This window comes from Gavia stellata, unplaced genomic scaffold (genome assembly GCF_030936135.1).
Source record: "Gavia stellata isolate bGavSte3 unplaced genomic scaffold, bGavSte3.hap2 HAP2_SCAFFOLD_42, whole genome shotgun sequence".
NCBI classification, from domain to species: domain Eukaryota; kingdom Metazoa; phylum Chordata; class Aves; order Gaviiformes; family Gaviidae; genus Gavia; species Gavia stellata.
Window position 1 is genome coordinate 2,147,687 of NW_026776913.1, and position 24,937 is coordinate 2,172,623.

The 24,937-nt window shown below is 55.0% G+C and overlaps 1 protein-coding gene across 1 annotated transcript; it reads left to right on the plus strand.

The window, feature by feature from the left end:
• The first annotated feature begins 3,418 nt into the window (after positions 1–3,418).
• Positions 3,419–4,357, plus strand: LOC132321495 (olfactory receptor 14C36-like). The gene has a single exon (XM_059834988.1). The coding sequence runs from the start codon at positions 3,428–3,430 to the stop codon at positions 4,355–4,357; it is 930 nt and encodes a 309-aa protein (XP_059690971.1). The 5' UTR covers positions 3,419–3,427.
• Positions 4,358–24,937: the final 20,580 nt, after the last annotated feature.

A 24,937-nucleotide genomic window follows, 5' to 3' on the forward strand; every position in this document is an offset into this window, starting at 1 on the left:
AACGAGTAGGGACAGGTTCAGTTGCCCTTAATTTGGGCAGCAGCTGTCCTTTCAGTTGGCCAAAGGAAATTCCCAAGAGCCTCCAAGAAGATGCCCCAGATGTTGGCCTGTCTCTACATCAGCCTGCACGTACCTTCAATCTGTCTCTATTAGCGGCACATATCTTTGACCACCTCTGGCACCTCAGATGTCACCAGACAACTGCATCTGAACAGCTCACTCCTGGCCTCCAGCTCCATTAATTACCATGGGAGCTGAGAGCAGGAGCTCACATGCAGGTGCCTATTGTGTGTCCACCTGAAGGGGGGCAGGAGGAATCCCACCTGCTGTGGGTCTGTGGTGTGCATGGGAGGGAGCTGAGTGCCCTTCCAGCCCCAGCACTCCAAACCCAGGATGAGATGCCTTGTCGGGCTCAGCTGCATCCCTTCCCTCAGCAGGGGTAAAAGAGATCCCTGCCTGTCCCTGTCTGGCTGTCCTGTCTAAAGACGGGCCAAGAAAAGTTGATATTTAGGCGTGACTCTGTCTCTCAGCAGGGAAATGTCAGTGCTGGGAAGAAGTGTCTCTCCCCAGCTGCGGGAGGGAACCTCAGTGATTGCTCCAGCCTGTTTCACAGCAGGTTCCCCTGGAGCCCCAGGGACCCCTGGGGGGAGCCCCGAGGGGCAGAGAAAGTGCCGCCTTGGGCTGCTCCTCTGCTGCTGAGCTGGGCCGGGCTCCTGGGATGGAGGGAGCTCACGGCAAGCGGGCAGCGCTGAGGAGAGACAGCTCTGCCCAGGAGCAGCTCCTCTGCGAAGTGCAGCAGGGCTGAGGGCACTGCCTGCAGGCACCGAGGGGAGAGGATCAAGGCAGAGAGAGGTTAAAGGCAGTCTGGAGTGGGAGGATGCTGAGAGCTCACTTGGAAAGATGTTTTCACAGCCCTTGACACGGTAAGTATCTGGCTGAAGGTGAATGGATTTGCGGTTCCTACATGACTCTCCAAAAGCTTTTACACCCCACAGACTATGGGATCTTTTGGGAGGGTTTTCCTCTGGAGGAGGAAAATGTGCTCCAGAGCAGGTATTTCCTGCTGCACCATCAGAGGGACAGGACTGCCTTCTCCCAGGGTTGATATCAGGGATGTGAACTCGGATTCTTCGTTCTTGCTGTCAGGCTCTCTGGGGATGGGAGTTTCATCTGCAGAGTCACACACTGATCTTGTGCGTCCTTCCATCCAAGTGTGTCCACGGCAAGCGGGCAGCGCTGAGGAGAGACAGCTCTGCCCAGGAGCAGCTCCTCTGCAGAGCGCAGCAGGGCTGAGGGCACTGCCTGCAGGCACCGAGGGGAGAGGAGTGAAGCAGCGAAGGGTTTAAAGGCAGTCTGGAGGGGGAGGATGCTGAGAGCGCATAGTAGGAGTAATCTTCACAGCCCTTGACATGGTAAGTCTCTGGCTGCAGGGCAATGCAGCTGGAGTTTGTGGAGGGCTCTCATAAACGTGGCATAGTCCCCAGGAATCTCACTCCTGTGTAGAGGAGGTGGCAGGGCATGACGGCTGCCTTCTCCCAGGGATGAGGAGTGAGGCATTGAAGGGTTTAAAGGCAGTCTGGGGTGGGAGGACAGAGGCGAGCTCACTGGAGGAGAAATATTCACAGCCCTTGACACGGTAAGTCTCTGGCTGCAGGGCGATTTAGGTACAGTTCATGGAGGGCTCTCGTAAAGCTGGCATGGTACCCAGGAATGTCACTCCAGTGTAGAGGAGAAGGAGGTGCCCCAGAGCAGGGCTTCCCTGCTGCACCATCAGAGGGACAGGGCATGAGGGCTGCCTTCTGCCAGGGACGGCTGCAGGGTGTGAAGGTGGGTGTGCAGCCAGGGGTGCCCAGGGCTGTCCTTCCGAGCAGGGTCCCTGCACCCCCGGGGCTGGGTGCTGGGGCAGGGACTCTGCCGCCTGCCAGGGTCAGCACTCAGCCTGCCCGGGGAGCTCCCCACGGCGCTGTGGGGAGAAGCTGGGGGTGGAAGGAGAGACCAGTGCAATGGCAGGGTGCTTCTGCTGTTGAGAGGGTGCTGCGTGGGTCAGGGCTGCTCACAGCTCCACATCACTGCAGGATCTTCCCAGGAGACTTTTCAGGAAGCACAGCAAGGCAGGGGCTGCCTGAAAGGGAAGGATCCTGGTCTTTCACTCTTCTCCTCTGGGTTGTCTGGGTGGGTGATTGCACATAGAAATTAATCTCTCATTTCCGGAGGAGGCACTGAAATTCCAAGTCTGTTCCTCTTAGAGGTGAATAAAGCGGGGAGTATTGGAAATCACCATGCCGTGGTTACAGACAGCATCAGTGTCACTTTTCCAGCCTCGCCAGGGCTGGTCTGATGTTCCCCTCAGAGCCTGCACACCCAGAGATGCCCTGGGCAGTGTCCTGCTGCAGGGAGGGCTCTGCAGGGCAGAGCTGAGCAGGCAGCGGGTGGGATGGGCTCTGTGAGCACTGCCAGGGAGGAGACACAGGGGACAGAGAACCAGCTCCTGGCAGGGACAGCTGCAGGCAGCAGAGACAGGGACGGGGTTGGGAGGACACTGCAAACAAGCACAGGGGGAGGGTGCGCTCAGGCAGCTCTCTTTCTGTGTTTCCCTGCAGATGTCTGCTGGGCACTGTCTGCGGGGCAATGAGCTGACTCTCTCTGTAGAACCTCCCATCGGAGGGACCCCCGAGTCTCTGCTTTGCCTGTCCTGCAGGGCTTGCAAGCTGCCCCCCAGAAAGGCGCAGCTCTGCTGTGGGATCCTCGGGAGTGCGGAGCCTTTCCTTGGGGGTCGGCACTCTCCTCGCAGAGTCAGTTGCTTCTCTCTGGGAGGAGTCGTGTCCTGCCCTCTCCATCACACCTCCACCTCTGGGCTGGGCTGGAGAAGAGTTTGCAGAGCTGTTCTTTGAAACAGGACTCCTCTGGTCTCATCAGAATCCAGGTTTAGGGGTTTTTTTAAAAGATTAATTTGTGTGTGAAGTCGTCTTCAAGGTGGCAAAATGAAAACACAGGGCAGATGGGAAAAGGGCTGATGGACATTGCAGCTCTGTGAAAAAACACAGACAAAGTTATAAGAAAGTCATGCTGAGCCTCTCTTTCACAGCCCACGTTCTTCCCAGCCATGAGTGCAGATATTGAACTTTTCAATGAAAGCTGGATTACATCTGACATCCCCTGTGAACATCGGAGCTGTCACAAACCAGCTCCCATGTACCCACTGCAGCAGATCAAAGCTGACTCCTCAGCAGCAGAAGGGCAGAGCTCCTGCTCCTCACAGCACACTCAGCCAGCACAAACTAGAGAAAGGAAATGCATTCCAAATGGTGGTGGTGGGGGGGGGGGCGGAATTCTGTGAAAATTGGAGTGGCTTTTCTCAGAGAAATCTGTCCTAATTTTTCCTGTCTTTTCATTTTTTGGACAGAGCCCCCAGACCAAGAAACAGCAAATGTCCAACAGCAGCTCCATCACCCAGTTCCTCCTCCTGGCATTCGCAGACACGCGGGAGCTGCAGCTCTTGCACTTCTGCCTCTTCCTGGGCATCTACCTGGCTGCCCTCCTGGGAAATGGCCTCATCATCACTGCCATAGCCTGCGACCACCACCTCCGCAGCCCCATGTACTTCTTCCTCCTCAACCTCTCCCTCCTCGACCTGGGCTTCATCTCCACCACTGTCCCCAAAGCCATGGCCAATTCCCTCTGGGACACCAGGGCCATCTCCTTTGCAGGATGTGCTGCTCAGCTCTTTCTTTTTGTCTTTTTCATTTCAGCAGAGTTTTATCTTCTCACCGTCATGTCCTACGACCGCTACATTGCCATCTGCAAACCCCTGCACTACGGGACCCTCCTGGGCAGCAGAGCTTGTGTCCACATGGCAGCAGCTGCCTGGGGCAGTGGGTTGCTCAATGCTGTGCTGCACACGGCCAATACATTGTCACTACCACTCTGCCAAGGCAATGCCTTGGACCAGTTCTTCTGTGAAATCCCACAGATCCTCAAGCTCTCCTGCTCAGACTCGTACCTCAGGGTAGTTGGGCTTCTTGTGGTTAGTTTCTGTTTAGTCTTTGGGTGTTTTGTTTTCATTGTGCTGTCCTATGTGCAGATCTTGAGGGCTGTGCTGAGGATCCCCTCTGAGCAGGGACGGCACAAAGCCTTTTCCACGTGCCTCCCTCACCTGGCCGTGGTCTCCCTGTTTATCACTACTGCTGTGTTTGCCCACCTGAAGCCCCCCTCCATCTCCTCCCCATCCCTGGACCTGTTCATGGCCGTTCTGTACTCAGTGGTACCTCCAGCAGTGAACCCCCTCATCTACAGCATGAGGAACCAGGAGCTCAAGGATGCCATGACGAAATGGTTTTCAACATTTTTCAACAGCTGAGACCTGCCCTCTCTCTTCACACATGATTCCCTGTGCATCCCGTAGTGTGTTAGAGTTTTGTTTATTCACTCTGTTGCTGGTTTTGTTGTTGTTATTTCTCACTTTCAATTTCCTACATGACTATTTGGATTTGTCCCACTGCAGGAACGTGCTCTCTCTCACCTGGAAACCATAGAAAGGTATGGTTAACACTGGCTCAGAAGCTGACTCTCTCACAGTATCTCTATAATAAAATGGGATCTCCCCTGCACGCTGCCTGCATGGTTGGCTCGTCTTCCGAAGCTGATGTTAAAAAGAAGAAGACTCAGAAGGGCCCATTGATCCATGGATTTGGGAGCAAAAAGCTCCTTGTCACATCATGACTTTTTAAAGACCAAGGGATGGATTTCGAACTGATCTCTGAGTGTGTCTAGTGACAGTGGGGATGGTGATTGTCACTGAGGGACATACCCAGGGCTGTACCACATATGGCATGGCAGACAGCCATCGGTCAGCAAGAGAATCTGGGAGCACAGGGTATTTCCAAGGGCAGCGTATGCCTTGGGTGGGAGATGAATAGAGACCCACAAAGCCCGAGATCACCCAAGGAGGAATCCCCCAAAGGTGAGGTAGAAAATGCAAGTATCCACAGGCCAATGAGGACTCTGTAATCCCAGGGGAGGCAGTGGGGAACCAGCAGGCATGAGGAAGGGAGGCTGGAGAGCAATTCATGTCACCCTTTGGGAAGTATCACCAGGTGCATCTAGAGGCACAACAGGACTCACCTAATGGCCTTGGAAATGCTCCAGAGTCCCTCCAAGTCCCTTCCACCTCCACAGACCCCAGGTGGGAGCAATGAGCAGCAGCCATCCCTGTCTGGCTGGATCTGCTTCCAACCCTGAGCAGCAAAGCCAGGGTAGGGTCACCCTTTTGCCTTGAACAGCACAGCCCGCTCCCTCTGCAGAGCAGCACCACCAGCTCGGAGCCCCGTGGGGAGCAGGGGGATGGCTGGGTAGGTGAGAAGTGGGATGGGGACTGATGAGATGGGAGCTGACATGGCCTGGGAACTCCTTTGAGAGAAAAATGCAAGGGTTTAACTAAACCAGGACAATGTGTGGGTATACTAACACATACTCATGGTGCAGAGGCAGATGTCCTTGCTGTCCTGGTGCTCCACAGGCTCCCAGCCACTGGGCAGTGGCTGAAGAGGACTGGATTCCTCCATTCCCCATCCCTTAATGCCATTGTTCCTCCTGTTGGTGAAACGGGAGGCTGGGACCCTGTCTCTGAGCTTGCACTGAAGGAAGACTGTCCCAGGAGGCATGTCAGTTTGCTGCTGTCCCTCAGTCCTTGTTCCCAGCACAAGTCCTTGAGACAGGCTCCCCCACCCCAATGTCACCCCCAGACAAGGCTTCTCAGCCAGAGTCCAGCTGGAGGACTGGGATCCAGCTGTGACCGCAGGGAGGATGAGACCTCTTCTAGGTCCTCTGAAGGGCTGGGGGCTTCTGGGAGCCCCACTGGGGGAGGGAGCATGCAGAGGAGATCCTGGGGCCCTGTCGAGCACCCCATGCACATGTGAGGCCATCAGGCAGGGTCCCTGACTCCAGAGACCCAGCCCCGCTTGTTGGTGCATGAACAGACAGAAGAACCTGGCCCGGGAGAGTTGGGCAAGCCCCAGCCCCTCACACCAGCCATTTCCAGCCCTGGCCATTCACCACGACCCCAGCGAGGGCTGATCCTTGAAATGAGACCAGCTCCTACCTCCTGCTGGACTCAGTGCCTGTACTGGGGTGTGGAATAATTGCTGGAGGTAATTTAGGAATTAAATTTATATTAAAGGTACAGCGTTGAAGGTACAGCATTGAAGAAATCTTCAGGGTGGAATGTGGCAAATATGCAAGGAATCCATCCCACAGAAGCTCCCTAGGCAACCTTAGATGTTGGCAACACCAGGGGAGTTTGGTGTGCTGACTCTAAGAGAAACTACACGGAGGGTGGAGCGGAGTGAAGACACTGCGGCCAGGCTCTGGGATAAGACGGGAACTGGAAGTTACTATGGAACTGACAAGCTGCATATTTCCTACCCTGAGCTGCATATTTACCACCCTGAGCCAACAGTCTGTCATTTTTTGACAAAATACTCTCCTTTGGGTGAACTTTGCTCATTATAATCTCATTATAATACCAGAAAACACACCTCCATCCCAAAGCTACCCACCTCCAAGGTGCGACCACCCCTCACTGAGCCTGCGCTCTGAATTTTTCATAGTCTATACCTTTAAAAGTAGACGAGAAACTTTTACACCAATTACAATAGAGGTATGTATGACTAGAGTCACTCAAGCTCCACCTGTAAGGACAAATAATATAAAATGGCTTAAGAGAGAAGGATGCCAGGGAAGATACCATCGCAGACCACCTTTGACACCTGGGATCAGTCGACGGGCTGAGCCTCTCTTCCCCCCCACAGGGACGCCTTTGGGTAAGGTTCGAACACTTGGTTATACCGAGGGCTTCCCCGGGAAACTTAGAAATCTCTATAGAGTTGCTTTATAACTTAATGCGTTTGTAGCCAGGCTATATTACTCACATTCTTGGTATTTGCACATGCTTTGCAAGCAGTAATTTTATCACTGGCAATCCAAAAGAACTTGTGGATCTGTTGCTTCAATAAACTGCACTACTCACTAATCTAGCCGTGAGAGTTCTCATTGAACGCCACCAAATCCCTTAAGTGTGGCCGTGCTGGTTCATGGAACGCGACTAGACTGAAAGTGTGCAGTGTTACGAGTGTATCCGTAATCGTGAGAGTTCAATACATTGAACGCGACCGGGCTTGTAACACAGAAAAACTGGGCATCACTCAGAATCTAAGCCTAGCCACCCCCAGCCCCTCTGATATCTGAGGACAAGCTGGAATGCAAGGGGGTTTATTTTCTGCCAAATTGCCTTGCCCTTTAACGCGACATACCCTCTTGACCACTGCAACAGCCTCACTCACAGCCAACACTGCATTGGTTTGACAGGGACAAAAGAAATCCATTCATTGCATCCAACATGGAAACACCTTCCACATGAACCTGACTAGAGTTTTCCCCACCCTTTTGCAGAAGGGGATAAGGAAGCACCAAGAGAATCAGAGAATCGCAGTGTGACAGGGGCTGGAATGGACCTCTGGACTCATCTAGTCCAACCCCTCACCAGAGCAGGTTCACTTAGAGCAGATTGCACAGGAATGCTTCCAGGCGAGTTTTTAATATCTCCAGAGAAGGAGACTCCGCAACCTCTCTGGGCAGATTGTTCCAGGGCTCTGACACCCTCAAAGGAAAGAAGTTCCTCCTCATGTTAAGATGGAACTTCCTATGACCATGTTTGTGCCCACTACCTCTTGACCTGTCACTGGGCACCACTGAAAAAAGACTGGCCCCATCCTCCTGGCACCCACCCCTTAACTATTTCTAAGCATTAATATGATCCCCCTCAGTCTTCTCTTCTCCAAACTATAATAACCCAAGTCCCTCAGCCTTTCCTCCTAAGAAAGCTGTTCCACTCCCCTAATCATCTTTGTAGCCCTTTGCTGTCCTCTCTCCAGCAGCTCCCTGTCCTTCTTGAACCGGGGAGCCCAGAACAGGACACAGTTCTCCAGATGCGGCCTCACCAGGGCAGAGTAGAGGGGGAGGATAACCTCCCTCGCCCTCCTAGCCACACTCTTCTGGATGCAGCCCAGGATACCATTGGCCTTCTTGGCTCCAAGGGCACATTGGTGGCTCGTGGTCATCCTGTTGTCCCCCAGGACTCCCAGGTCCCTTTCCACAGAGCTGCTCTCCAGCAGCTCAGCCCCTAACCTGTGCTGATGCAGGGGGTTATTCCGCCCCCGGTGCAGTGCCCTACACTTGCCTTTGCTGAATTTCATCAGGTTCCTCTCTGCCCAACTCTCCAGCCTGTCCAGGTCACGCGGAATGGCAGCGCAGCCTTCCGCTGTATCCACCACTCCTCCCAGTTTTGTGTCATCAGCAAACTTGCTGAGGGCACCCTCTATCCCTTCATCCAGGTCATTGATGAATGTATTGAACAGGACTGGACCCAGTCCTGACCCCTGGGGAACACCACTTGTGACAGACCTCCAACTAGACTCTGGGCCACTAATCACAACCCTCAGAGCTCTGTCTATCAGCCAGTTCCAAATCCACCCCACTGTCCATTCCATCACACTTCCTACGCTTGCCTCTGAGGATGATGTGGGAGACGGTGTCGAAAGCCTTGCTGAAGCCAAGGCAGACAACATCCACTGCCCTCCCCGCATCTATCCATGCAGTCATGCCATTGTAGAAGGCTATCAGATTGGTCAGACATGACTTTGCTTGGTGAATCCATGTTGACTACTTCTGATAACCTTCTTCTCCTCCTGGTGCTTTGAGATGACGCCCAGAACGAGCAGCACGGGGAATAAACACAAAGAATTGGAGATCTGTGTGCGGTCGCAGGGCCATGATCCCGTTGCAATGACTGAGACATGGTGGGATAGCTCACATGACTGGAATGTTGTCATGGATGGCTGTGTTCTTTTTAGGAAAGATAGGCCAGCAAGGGGAGGTGGTGGAGTTGCTCTTTATGTGAGAGAGCAACTGGAATGTATCGAGCTCTCCCTGGGGGCAGATGAAGAGCGAGTTGAGAGCTTGTGGGTAAGGATTAAGGGGCAGGCTGACATGAGAGATGCTGTTGTGGGTGTTGATTACAGGCAACCTGATCAGGGTGGGGAAAATGAGGAGGCCTTCTACAGACAGCTGAGAGTCCTCTCACCATCACAGGTCTCAGTTCTCCTGGGGGATTTCACTCACCCTACACAGCCAGGCGTGTACGATCCAGGAGGTTCCCCCAGTGCATTGATGATAACTTTTTGGCTCAGGTGGTGGAGGAGCCGACAAGGAGAGGTGTTCTACTGGACCTAGGACTGACAAACAAAGAGGGACTGGTGAGGGACATGGAGGTTGGGGGCAGCCTTGGCTGTAGGGATCATGAGAAGACAGAGTTTCAGATCATGTGCAGTATGGACAAAAGGACGAGAAGGATTGTGACCTTGGACTTGAGGAGGGCGACCTTTGATCTCCTCAAGAAACTGCTTGGAGAAATCCCATGGGTTAGGGCTCTAGAGGGTAGGGGGGCTCAAGAGAGCTGGATGATCTTCATGTCCCACTTCCTCCAAGCTCAGGATCAGTGTATCCCTAAGAGCAAGAAATGAGGCAAGGGAAGCAGGAGACATGCATGGTTGAGCAGGGAGCTGCTGAAAAAGGTCAAGTGGAAGAAGGAAGTTCAGAATGCATGGAAGAAGGGACTGACCGCTTGGGAAGATGTCAGGAATGCTGTCAGAGTATGCAGGGATGGAAGGAGGAAAGCCAAGGCTTCCTTGGATTCAACCTGTCAAGGTCAACAGGAAGGGTTTCTTCAAGTCCAACAGAGGTGAAAGGAAACCTGGAGAAAAGGTGGTCCCGCTGTCAAATGAGGCAGGCGCCATGGTGAGAGATGATGCAGAGAAGGTGGTGTTCCCAAACGCCTTCTTTGCTTCAGTCTTTGCTGCTCCGGCCAGCCCTCAGGAGTCCCAGACTTTGGAGGTCACCGAGAAAGTGTGGAGGAAGGCAGACTTTCCCTTGGTAGAGGAGGATTAAGTTAGAGGCCAATGAAGTAAACTGGACGTCCACAAGTCTTTTCTAACCTTTGTGATTCTGTGACTCTGTAATGAAAGGCCATAAAAGCCCATAGAACCTCCTTAAATGTCCATGAAACGTCCATAAGTGTCCATAAATACTCCATAAACGTCCCTAAAATGTCTATAAATGCCCATAAAACCTCCATAAATGTCCATAAAAGGTCATAAACGTCCATGAAACATCTATAAATGTCCATAAAACCTCCATGAATGTCCATAAAAGGTCATAAACGTCCATGAAACATCCATAAATATCCATGAAATGCTCATAAATGTCCATAAAACCTCCATAAATGCTTATAGAACCTCCATAAAAGTCCATAAAACCTCCATAAATGTCCATATAAGATCATGAATGTCCATAAAACCTCCATAAAATCCATGAAACCTCCATAAATGTCCATATAAGTTCATAAACATCCATGAAACGTCTATAAATGTCCCTAAAACCTCCATAAATGCCCATAAAACCTCCATAAATGTCCATAAAAGGTCATAAACGTCCATGAAACTGCTATAAATGTCCCTAAAACCTCCATAAATGTCCATAAAAGTTCATAAACGTCCATGAAACATCTATAAATGTCCCTAAAACCTCCATAAATGTCCATAAAAGTTCATAAGCGTCCATAAAACGTCTATAAATGTCCATGAAACGTCTATAAATGTCCCTAAAACCTCCATAAATGTCCATAAAAGTTCATAAACGTCCATGAAACGTCTATAAATGTCCATAAAACCTCCATAAATGCCCATAAAACCTCCATAAATGTCCATAAAAGTTCATAAACGTCCATGAAACTGCTATAAATGTCCATAAAACCTCCATAAATGTCCATAAAAGGTCATAAAAGTCCATGAAACATCTATGAATGTCCATAAAACCTCCATAAATGTCCATAAAAGTTCATAAACGTCCATGAAACATCTATAAATGTCCATAAAACCTCCATAAATGCCCATAAAACCTCCATAAATGTCCATAAAAGTTCATAAACGTCCATGAAACGTCTATAAATGTCCATAAAACCTCCATAAATGTCCATAAAAGGTCATAAACGTCCATGAAACATCTACGAATGTCCATAAAACCTCCATAAATGTCCATTAAAGGTCATAAAAGTCCATGAAACATCTATGAATGTCCATAAAACCTCCATAAATGCCCATAAAACCTCCATAAATGTCCATAAAAGTTCATAAGCGTCCATGAAACGTCTATAAATGTCCATAAAACCTCCACGAATGTCCATAAAAGTTCATAAACGTCCATGAAACATCTATAAATGTCCATAAAACCTCCATAAATTCCCATAACACGTCCATAAATGCCCATAAAAGTTCATAAACGTCCATGAAACTGCTATAAATGTCCCTAAAACCTCCATAAATGTCCATAAAAGTTCATAAACGTCCATGAAACATCTATAAATGTCCCTAAAACCTCCATAAATGCCCATAAAACCTCCATGAATGTCCATAAAAGTTCATAAACGTCCATGAAACTGCTATAAATGTCCCTAAAACCTCCATAAATGTCCATAAAAGTTCATAAACGTCCATGAAACATCTATAAATGTCCATAAAACCTCCATAAATGCCCATAAAACCTCCATAAATGTCCATAAAAGTTCATAAACGTCCATGAAACTGCTATAAATGTCCCTAAAACCTCCATTAATGTCCATAAAAGGTCATAAAAGTCCATGAAACATCTATGAATGTCCATAAAACCTCCATAAATGTCCGTAAAAGTTCATAAACGTCCATGAAACGTCTATAAATGTCCATAAAACCTCCATAAATGCCCATAACACGTCCATAAATGTCCATAAAAGTTCATAAACGTCCATGAAACATCTATAAATGTCCATAAAACCTCCATAAATGTCCATAAAAGTTCATAAACGTCCATGAAACATCTATAAATGTCCATAAAACCTCCATAAATGCCCATAACCCGTCCATGAATGCCCATAAAAGTTCATAAACGTCCATGAAACTGCTATAAATGTCCCTAAAACCTCCATAAATGTCCATAAAAGTTCATAAACGTCCATGAAACATCTATAAATGTCCCTAAAACCTCCATAAATGCCCATAAAACCTCCATAAATGTCCATAAAAGTTCATAAACGTCCATGAAACATCTATAAATGTCCCTAAAACCTCCATAAATTCCCATAAAACCTCCATAAATGTCCATAAAAGGTCATAAACGTCCATGAAACGTCTATAAATGTCCATAAAACCTCCATAAATGCCCATAAATCCTCCATAAATGTTCATGAAACCTCCCTAAACGCCTATGAAATCGTGAGTTCCGACCGGATTTGCTGAGTGTCTCCCATCCCTCCACGAGGACGCTACGGATTTGGGAAGAGCTGGAATTTACTTTTATGGACATTTATGGAGCTTTTAGGGACATTTATGGAGTATTTAGGGACATTTATGAACGTTTCATGGATATTTATAAAGGTTTCATGGACGTTCATGAATTTTTATGGACATTTATGGAGGTTTTATGGGCATTTATAAAGGTTTCATGGAGATTTCTGGACGTTTCATGGACGTTTATGAACTTTTATGGGCATTTATGGAGGTTTTATGGACATTTATAGACGTTTCGTGGACGTTTATGAACTTTTACAGACATTTGTGAAGGTTTTATGGACATTTATGAACGTTTCATGGACATTTATAAAGGTTTCATGGACGTTCATGAATTTTTATGGACATTTATGGACGTTTCATGGACATTTATAAAGGTTTCATGGAGATTTATGAACGTTTCATGGACGTTTATGAACTTTTACGGACATTTATGGAGGTTTTATGGACATTTATAGTCGTTTCATGGACGTTTATGAAATTTTATGGGCATTCATGGAGGTTTCATGAACATTTATGGAGTATTTATGGGCATTTGTGGATGTTTTATGGACATGGATGAAGATTTTATGGACAGTTATGGAGGTTTCATGAATATTTATGGACTTTTTATGGACATTTATGGAAGTTTTGTGGATATTTATGGAGCTTTTATGGACATTTATAGATGTTTCATGGACATTTATAGACATTCATGGACATTTATAGACTTTTCATGGACATTTATGGAGGTTTGATGGACATTTATGGAAATTTCATGGACATTTATGGACTTTTATGGGCATTCATGTAGGTTTTATGGAAATTTATGGATATTTATGGACGTTTCATGGACATTTATGGAGATTCTATGGACATTTATAGACGTTTCATGGACGTTTATGACCTTTTATGGAAATTCATGGAGGTTTTATGGACATTTATAGATGTTTCATGGACGTTTATGAACTTTTACGGACATTTATGGAGGTTTTATGGACACTTATAGACGTTTCATGGACGTTTATGAACTTTTATGGACATTTATGGAGGTTTTATAGGCATTTATGGAGGTTTTAGGGACATTTATAGACGTTTCATGGATGTTTATGAACTTTTATGGACATTTATGGAGGTTTTAGGGACATTGATAGATGTTTCATGGACGTTTATGAACTTATATGGACATTAATGGAGGTTTCATGGATTTTATGGAGGTTTTATGGACATTCATGATCTTATATGGACATTTATGGAGGTTTTATGGACATTTATGGACATTTATGGGCGTTTCATGGATATTTATGGATGTTTCATGGACGTTTATGAACTTTTACGGACATTTATGAACTTTTATAGACATTTATGGAGGTTTCATGGACATTTATGGAGGATTTATGGGCATTTATGGACGTTTTGTGGGAATTTATGGAGATGCTATGAGCATTTCCGGAGGTTTTAGGTCATTCATGAACTTTTATGGGCATTTATGGAGGTTTTATGAACATTTATAGAGGTTTCATGGACATCTAAAGACATTTATGAACTTTTATGTGCATTTATGGGCATTTCATGGACATCCATGGAGGACTGATGAACATTTATGGAATTTCATGGACACTTATGGACGTTTCATCAACTTTTATGGACTTTTACAGACATTTATGAGGGTTTTATGGACTGTTATGGAGATTTTATTGACGTTTATGGGCGTTTCATGGGCATTTATGAACTTTTATTGGCATTTATGGGCATTTAATGGACATTTATGAAGGTTTCGTGGATATTTATGGAGGTTTTGTGGACATTTATGCGTCTTTCATGGATATTTATGGTGGTTTCATGGACGTTTATGAACTTTTACGGGCATTTCTGGCGCTGCTATGAAAATTTATGGAGGTTTTAGGGCAATTTATATAGGTTTTGCAGACATCTATGGAGATTTTATGGACATTTATGGACTTTTATGTGTATTTATGGAGGTTTTATACACATTCATGGAGGTTTTATGGGCATTTATGGAGGTTTTATGGAACTTTATGGACTTCTATGGACATTTATGGACAATTATGAAGATTTTATAAATATTTATAGAGAATTTAAAGGCATTTATGGACTTTCATGGACATATATGGGGGTTTGATAAAAATTTATGAACTTCTATGGACATTTCTGGGCGTTTCATTGACTTTTATGGGCATTTATGGAGGTTTTAGGGGCATTTATGAAATTTTATGGACATTTAAGGCCTTTTATGGGCATTTATGGAGATTTTATGGACATTTTTTTGGTGGAAAGGTTGGTTCCTGGTGGGATCCTGCTCCACGACTCGTCCTCCATGGGGCTGCAGCTTCCATGACGTCAATGGGGTGGAAGGTGGGGAGAAGAGCCATGGTGGAGCAGGGACACCCCATGGCGACCCACAGCCCCTGGAGCACCCATGGTGGAGCAGGGACACCCCATGGAGACCCACAGCCCCTGGAGCACCCATGGTGGAGCACGGACACCCCATGGAGACCCACAGCCCCTGGAGCACCCATGGTAGAGCACAGACACCCCATGGAGACCCACAGACCATGGAGCACCCATGGTGGAGCACGGACACCCCATGGAGACCCACAGCCCCTGGAGCACCCATGGTGGAGCAGGGACACCCCATGGAGACCCACAGCCCATGGAGCACCCATGGTGGAGCAGGGACACCCCATGGAGACCCACAGCCCATGAAGCACCCATGGTGGAGCAGGGGCACCCCATGGCGACCCACAGCCCCTGGAGCACCCATGGTGGAGCAGGGGCACCCCATGGAGACCCACAGCCCCTGGAACACCCATGGCGGGACACGGACATTCCATGGCGACCCACAGACCCTGGAGCACCCATGGTGGAGCACAGACACCCCATGGAGACCCACAGCCCCGGGAGCACCCATGGTGGAGCAGGGACACCCCATGGAGACCCACAGCCCATAGAGAAGCCATGGTGGATCAGGGACGCCCCATGGAGACCCACAGCCCATGGAGCACCCATGGTGGAGCAGGGACACCCCATGGAGACCCACAGCCCATGGAGCACCCATGGTGGAGCACGGACACCCCATGGAGACCCACAGCCCATGGAGCACCCATGGTGGAGCACGGACACCCCATGGAGACCCACAGCCCCTGGAGCACCCATGGTGGAGCACAGACACCCCATGGAGACCCACAGCCCCTGGAGCACCCATGGTGGAGCAGGGACACCCCATGGCGACCCACAGCTCCTGGAGCACCCATGGTGGAGCAGGGACACCCCATGGAGACCCGCAGCCCATGGAGCACCCATGGTCGAGCAGGGACACCCCATGGCGACCCACAGCCCCTGGAGCACCCATGGTGGATTATGAGCACCCCATGGCGACCCACAGCCCCTAGAGCACCCATGGCGGAGCACGGACACCCCATGGAGACCCACAGCCCCTGGAGCACCCATGGTGGAAGAGGGACACCCCATGGCGACCCACAGCCCCTGGAGCACCCATGGTGGAGCAGGGACACCCCATGGAGACCCACAGCCCCTGGAGCACCCATGGTGGAGCACAGACACCCCATGGCGACCCACAGCCCATGGAGCACCCATGGTGGAGCAGGGACACCCCATGGAGACCCACAGCCCCTGGAGCACCCATGGTGGAAGAGGGACACCCCATGGCGACCCACAGCCCCTGGAGCACCCATGGTGGAGCAGGGACACCCCATGGACACCCACAGCCCCTGGAGCACCCATGGTGGAGCAGGGACACCCCATGGCGACCCACAGCCCATGGAGCACCCATGGTGGAGCAGGGACACCCCATGGCGACCCACAGCCCATGGAGCACCCATGGTGGAGCAGGGACACCCCATGGCGACCCACAGCCCATGGAGCACCCATGGTGGAGCAGGGACACCCCATGGAGACCCACAGCCCCTGGAGCACCCATGGTGGAAGAGGGACACCCCATGGCGACCCACAGCCCCTGGAGCACCCATGGTGGAGCAGGGACACCCCATGGAGACCCACAGCCCCTGGAGCACCCATGGTGGAGCAGGGACACCCTATGGAGCCCCACAGCCCATGGAGCACCCATGGTGGAGCACAGATATCCCATGTAGACCCACAGCCCCTGGAGCACCCATCGTGGAGCAGGGACACCCCATGGAGACCCACAGCCCCTGGAGCACCCATGGAGGTACAGGGACACCCCATGGAGACCCACAGCCCCTGGAGCACCCATGGTGGAGCAGGGACACCCCATGGAGACCCACAGCCCCTGGAGCACCCATGGTGGAGCAGGGACACCCCATGGAGACCCACAGCCCCTGGAGCACCCATGGTGGAGCAGGGACACCCCATGGAGACCCACAGCCCATGGAGCACCCATGGTGGAGCACGGACACCCCATGGAGACCCACAGCCCCTGGAGCACCCATGGTGGAGCACAGCCACCCCATGGAGACCCACAGCCCATGGAGCACCCATGGTGGAGCACGGACACCCCATGGCGACCCACAGCCCATGGAGCACCCATGGTGGATAATTGACACACCATGGAGACCCACAGCCCCTGGAGCACCCATGGTGGAGCAGGGACACCCCATGGAGACCCACAGCCCCTGGAGCACCCATGGTGGAAGAGGGACACCCCATGGCGACCCACAGCCCCTGGAGCACCCATGGTGGAGCAGGGACACCCCATGGAGACCCACAGCCCATGGAGCACCCATGGTGGAGCACGGACACCCCATGGAGACCCACAGCCCCTGGAGCACCCATGGTGGAGCAGGGACACCCCATGGCGACCCACAGCCCCTGGAGCACCCATGGTGGAGCAGGGACACCCCATGGAGACCCACAGCCCCTGGAGCACCCATGGTGGAGCAGGGACACCCCATGGCGACCCACAGCCCCTGGAGCACCCATGCTGGAGCAGGGACACCCCATGGAGACCCACAGCCCCTGGAGCACCCATGCTGGAGCAGGGACACCCCATGGAGACCCACAGCCCCTGGAGCACCCATGGTGGAGCACAGACACCCCATGGAGACCCACAGCCCATGGAGCACCCATGCTGGAGCAGGGACACCCCATGGCGACCCACAGCCCCTGGAGCACCCATGCTGGAGCAGGGACACCCCATGGAGACCCACAGCCCATGGAGCACCCATGGTGGAGCAGGGACACCCCATGGAGACCCACAGCCCCTGGAGCACCCATGGTGGAGCACAGACACCCCATGGAGACCCACAGCCCCTGGAGCACCCATGGTGGAGCAGGGACACCCCATGGAGACCCACAGCCCATGGAGCACCCATGGTGGAGCAGGGACACCCCATGGCGACCCACAGCCCCTGGAGCACCCATGGTGGAGCAGGGACACCCCATGGAGACCCACAGCCCCTGGAGCACCCATGGTGGAGCAGGGACACCACATGGAGACCCACAGCCCATGGAGCACCCATGGTGGAGCAGGGACACCCCATGGAGACCCACAGCCCCTGGAGCACCCATGGTGGAGCAGGGACACCCCATGGAGACCCACAGCCCCTGGAGCACCCATGGTGGAGCACAGACACCCCATGGAGACCCACAGCCCCTGGAGCACCCATGGTAGAGCATGGACACCCCATGGAGACCCACAGCCCCTGGAGCACCCATGGTGGAGCAGGGACACCCCATGGCGACCCACAGCCCCTGGAGCACCCATGGTGGAGCAGGGACACCCCATGGAGACCCACAGCCCCTGGAGCACCCACGGTGGAGCACGGACACCCCATGGAGACCCACAGCCCATGGAGCACCCATGGTGGAGCAGGGACACCCCATGGAGACCCACAGCCCCTGGAGCACCCATGGTGGAGCACAGTCACCCCATGCAGACCCACAGCCCCTGGAGCACCCATGGTGGAGCAGGGACACCCCATGGAGACCCACAGCCCATGAAGCACCCATGGTGGAGCAGGGACACCCCATGGAGACCCACAGCCCCTGGAGCACCCATGGTGGAGCAGGGACACCCAATGGAGACCCACAGCCCCTGGATCACCCATGGTGGAGCAGGGACACCCCATGGAGACCCACAGCCCCTGGAGCACCCATGGTGGAGCAGGGACACCCCATGCACACCCACAGCCCCTGGAGCACCCATGGTGGAGCAGGGACACCCCACGGAGACCCACAGAACATGGAGCAGCCATGGTGGAGCACGGACACCCCATGGAGACCCACAGCCCCTGGAGCACCCATGGTGGAGCACAGACACCCCATGGAGACCCACAGCCCCTGGAGCACCCATGGTGGAGCAGGGACACCCCATGGAGACCCACAGCCCCTGGAGCACCCATGGTGGAGCAGGGACACCCTATGGAGACCCACAGCCCCTGGAGCACCCATGGTGGAGCAGGGACACCCCATGGAGACCCACAGCCCCTGGAGCACCCATGGTGGAGCAGGGACACCCCATGGAGACCCACAGCCCATGGAGCACCCATGGTGGAGCAGGGACACCCCATGGAGACCCACAGCCCCCGGAGCACCCATGGTGGAGCAGGGACACCCCATGGAGACCCACAGCCCATGGAGCACCCATGGTGGAGCAGGGACACCCCATGGAGACCCACAGCCCCTGGAGCACCCATGGTGGAGCACAGACACCCCATGGAGACCCACAGCCCCTGGAGCACCCATGGTGGAGCAGGGACACCCCATGGAGACCCACAGCCCCCGGAGCACCCATGGTGGAGCAGGGACACCCCATGGAGACCCACAGCCCCCGGAGCACCCATCGTGGAGCACGGACACCCCATGGAGACCCACAGCCCATGGAGCACCCATAGAAGTGCAGGGACACCCCATGGAGACCCACAGCCCCTGGAGCACCCATGGTGGACCACAGACACCCTATGGAGACCCACAGCCCCTGGAGCACCCATGCTGGATAATGGACACCCCATGGAGACCCACAGCCCCCGGAGCACCATGGTGGAGCAGGGACACCCCATGGAGACCCACAGCCCCTGGAGCACCCATGGTGGAGCAGGGACACCCCATGGAGACCCACAGCCCATGGAGCACCCATGGTGGAGCAGGGACACCCCATGGCGACCCACAACCCCTGGAGCACCCATGGTGGAGCAGGGACACCCCATGGAGACCCACAGCCCATGGAGCACCCATGGTGGAGCACAGACACCCTATGGAGACCCACAGCCCCTGGAGCACCCATGGTGGAAGAGGGACACCCCATGGCGACCCACAGCCCCTGGAGCACCCATGGTGGAAGAGGGACACCCCATGGCGACCCACAGCCCCTGGAGCACCCATGGTGGAGCAGGGACACCCCATGGAGACCCACAGCCCATGGAGCACCCATGGTGGAGCAGGGACACCCCATGGAGACCCACAGCCCCTGGAGCACCCATGGTGGAGCAGGGACACCCCATGGAGACCCACAGCCCCTGGAGCACCCATGGTGGAGCAGGGACACCCCATGCACACCCACAGCCCCTGGAGCACCCATGGTGGAGCACAGACACCCCATGGAGACCCACAGCCCCTGGAGCACCCATGGTAGAGCATGGACACCCCATGGAGACCCACAGCCCCTGGAGCACCCATGGTGGAGCAGGGACACCCCATGGAGACCCACAGCCCCTGGAGCACCCACGGTGGAGCACAGACACCCCATGGAGACCCACAGCCCATGGAGCACCCATGGTGGAGCAGGGACACCCCATGGAGACCCACAGCCCCTGGAGCACCCATGGTGGAGCACAGTCACCCCATGCAGACCCACAGCCCCTGGAGCACCCATGGTGGAGCAGGGACACCCCATGGAGACCCACAGCCCATGAAGCACCCATGGTGGAGCAGGGACACCCCATGGAGACCCACAGCCCCTGGAGCACCCATGGTGGAGCAGGGACACCCCATGGAGACCCACAGTCCCTGGAGCACCCATGGTGGAGCAGGGACACCCCATGGAGATCCACAGCCCATGGAGCACCCATGGTGGAGCAGGGACACCCCATGGAGACCCACAACCCATGAAGCACCCATGGTGGAGCAGGGACACCCCATGGAGACCCACAGCCCCTGGAGCACCCATGGTGGAGCAGGGACACCCCATGGAGACCCACAGCCCCTGGATCACCCATGGTGGAGCAGGGACACCCCATGGAGACCCACAGCCCCTGGAGCACCCATGGTGGAGCAGGGACACCCCATGCACACCCACAGCCCCTGGAGCACCCATGGTGGAGCAGGGACACCCCATGGAGACCACAGCCCCTGGAGCACCCATGGTGGCGCAGGGACACCCCATGGAGACCCGCAGCCCATGGAGCACCCATGGTGGAGCAGGGACACCCCATGGAGACCCGCAGCCCATGGAGCACCCATGGTGGATTATGAGCACCCCATGGAGACCCACAGCCCCTGGAGCACCCGTGGTGGAGCAGGGACACCCCATGGAGACCCACAGCCCCTGGAGCACCCATGGTGGAGCAGGGACACCCCATGGAGACCCACAGCCCATGGAGCACCCATGGTGGAGCAGGGACACCCCATGGAGACCCACAGCCCCTGGAGCACCCATGGTGGAAGAGGGACACCCCATGGAGACCCACAGCCCCTGGAGCACCCACGGTGGAGCACGGACACCCCATGCAGACCCACAGCCCCTGGAGCACCCATGGTGGATAACGGACACCCCATGGAGACCCACAGCCCCTGGAGCACCCATGGTGGAGCAGGGACACCCCATGGAGACCCACAGCCCCCGGAGCACCCATGGTGGAGCACGGACACCCCATGGAGACCCACAGTCCATGGAGCACCCATAGAAGTGCAGGGACACCCCATGGCGACCCACAGCCCCTGGAGCACCCATGGTGGAGCACAGACACCCTATGGAGACCCACAGCCCCTGGAGCACCCATGGTGGAAGAGGGACACCCCATGGCGACCCACAGCCCCTGGAGCACCCATGGTGGAGCAGGGACACCCCATGGCGACCCACAGCCCCTGGAGCACCCATGGTGGAAGAGGGACACCCCATGGCGACCCACAGCCCCTGGAGCACCCATGGTGGAGCAGGGACACCCCATGGAGACCCACAGCCCATGGAGCACCCATGCTGGAGCAGGGACACCCCATGGAGACCCACAGAAAATGGAGAACCCATGGTGGAGCAGGGACACCCCATGGAGACCCACAGCCCCTGGAGCACCCATGGTGGAGCAGGGACACCCCATGCACACCCACAGCCCCTGGAGCACCCATGGTGGAGCACAGACACCCCATGGAGACCCACAGCCCCTGGAGCACCCATGGTAGAGCATGGACACCCCATGGAGACCCACAGCCCCTGGAGCACCCATGGTGGAGCAGGGACACCCCATGGAGACCCACAGCCCCTGGAGCACCCACGGTGGAGCACGGACACCCCATGGAGACCCACAGCCCATGGAGCACCCATGGTGGAGCAGGGACACCCCATGGAGACCCACAGCCCCTGGAGCACCCATGGTGGAGCACAGTCACCCCATGCAGACCCACAGCCCATGGAGCACCCATGGTGGAGCAGGGACACCCCATGGAGACCCACAGCCCATGAAGCACCCATGGTGGAGCAGGGACACCCCATGGAGACCCACAGCCCCTGGAGCACCCATGGTGGAGCAGGGACACCCCATGGAGACCCACAGTCCCTGGAGCACCCATGGTGGAGCAGGGACACCCCATGGAGACCCACAGCCCATGGAGCACCCATGGTGGAGCACAGACACCCCATGGAGACCCACAACCCATGAAGCACCCATGGTGGAGCAGGGACACCCCATGGAGACCCACAGCCCCTGGAGCACCCATGGTGGAGCAGGGACACCCCATGGAGACCCACAGCCCCTGGATCACCCATGGTGGAGCAGGGACACCCCATGGAGACCCACAGCCCCTGGAGCACCCATGGTGGAGCAGGGACACCCCATGCACACCCACAGCCCCTGGAGCACCCATGGTGGAGCAGGGACACCCCATGGAGACCCACAGCCCATGGAGCACCCATGGTGGAGCACAGACACCCCATGGAAACCCACAGCCCATGGAGCACCCATGGTGGAGCACAGACACCCCATGGAGACCCACAGCCCCTGGAGCACCCATGGTGGAGCAGGGACACCCCATGGAGACCACAGCCCCTGGAGCACCCATGGTGGAGCACAGTCACCCCATGGAGACCCACAGCCATGGAGCACCCACGACGGAGCAGGGAAACCCCATGGAGACCCACAGACTCTGGAGCACCCATGCAGGTGAAGGGCCACCCCATGGCGACCCACAGCCCATGGAGCACCCATGGTGGAGCACAGACACCCCATAGAGACCCACAGCCCATGGAGCACCCATGGTGGAGCAGGGGCACCCCATGGAGACCCACAGCCCATGGAGCACCCATGGTGGAGCACAGACACCCCATGGAGACCCACAGCCCATGGAGCACCCATGGTGGAGCAGGGACACCCCATGGAGACCTACAGCCCCTGGAGCACCCATGGTGGAGCAGGGACACCCCATGGAGACCCACAGCCCATGGAGCACCCATGCTGGAGCAGGGACACCCCATGGAGACCCACAGCCCCTGGAGCACCCATGGTGGAGCAGGGACACCCCATGGAGACCCACAGCCCCTGGAGCACCCATGGTGGAGCAGGGACACCCCATGGAGACCCACAGCCCCTGGAGCACCCATGCTGGAGCAGGGACACCCCATGGAGACCCACAGCCCCTGGAGCACCCATGGTGGAGCAGGGACACCCCATGGAGACCCACAGCCCCTGGAGCACCCATGGTGGAGCACAGACACCCCATGGAGACCCACAGCCCATGGAGCACCCATGGTGGAGCAGGGACACCCCATGGAGACCCACAGCCCCTGGAGCACCCATGGTGGATAAGGAACACCCCATGGAGACCCACAGCCCCTGGAGCACCCATGGTGGAGCAGGGACACCCCATGGCGACCCACAGCCCCTGGAGCACCCATGGTCGAGCAGGGACACCCCATGGAGACCCACAGCCCCTGGAGCACCCATGGTGGAGCAGGGACACCCCATGGAGACCCACAGACCCTGGAGCACCCATGGTGGAGCACAGACACCCCATGGAGACCCACAGCCCCTGGAGCACCCATGGTGGAGCAGGGACACCCCATGGAGACCCACAGCCCATGGAGCACCCATGGTGGAGCAGGGACACCCCATGGAGACCCACAGAACCCTGGAGCACCCATGGTGGAGCAGGGACACCCCATGGAGACCCACAGCCCCTGGAGCACCCATGGTGGAGCACAGACACCCCATGGAGATCCACAGCCCATGGAGCACCCATGGTGGAGCAGGGACACCCCATGGAGACCCACAGCCCATGGAGCACCCATGGTGGAGCAGGGACACCCCATGGAGACCCACAGCCCCTGGAGCACCCATGCTGGAGCAGGGACACCCCATGGAGACCCACAGACCCTGGAGCACACATGGGGGTGCAGGGAATCCCCATGGAGACCCACAGACCCTGGAGCACCCATGGTGGAGCAGGGACACCCCACGGAGACCCACAGCCCCTGGAGCACCCATGGTGGAGCAGGGACACCCCATGGAGACCCACAGCCCCTGGAGCACCCATGGTGGAGCACGGACACCCCATGGAGACCCACAGCCCATGGAGCACCCATGGTGGAGCACAGACACCCCATGGCGACCCACAGCCCCTGGAGCACCCATGCTGGAGCAGGGACACCCCATGGAGACCCACAGACCATGGAGCACCCATGGTGGAGCAGGGACACCCCATGGCGACCCACAGCCCCTGGAGCACCCATGGTGGAGCAGGGACACCCCATGGAGACCCACAGCCCCTGGAGCACCCATGCTGGAGCACGGACACCCCATGGAGACCCACAGCCCCTGGAGCACCCATGGTGGAGCACAGACACCCCATAGAGACCCACAGCCCATGGAGCACCCATGGTGGATTATGAGCACCCCATGGAGACCCACAGCCCCTGGAGCACCCATGGTGGAGCAGGGACACCCCATGGAGACCCACAGCCCATGGAGCACCCATGGTGGAGCAGGGACACCCCATGGAGACCCACAGCCCATGGAGCACCCATGGTGGAGCAGGGACACCCCATGGAGACCCACAGCCCCTGGAGCACCCATGCTGGAGCAGGGACACCCCATGGAGACCCACAGCCCCTGGAGCACCCATGCTGGAGCAGGGACACCCCATGGAGACCCACAGCCCCTGCAGCACCCATGGTGGAGCACGGACACCCCATGGAGACCCACAGCCCATGGAGCACCCATGGTGGAGCAGGGGCACCCCATGGAGACCCACAGCCCCTGGAGCACCCATGGTGGAGCAGGGACACCCCATGGAGACCCACAGCCCATGGAGCACCCATGGTGGAGCAGGGACACCCTATGGAGACCCACAGCCCCTGGAGC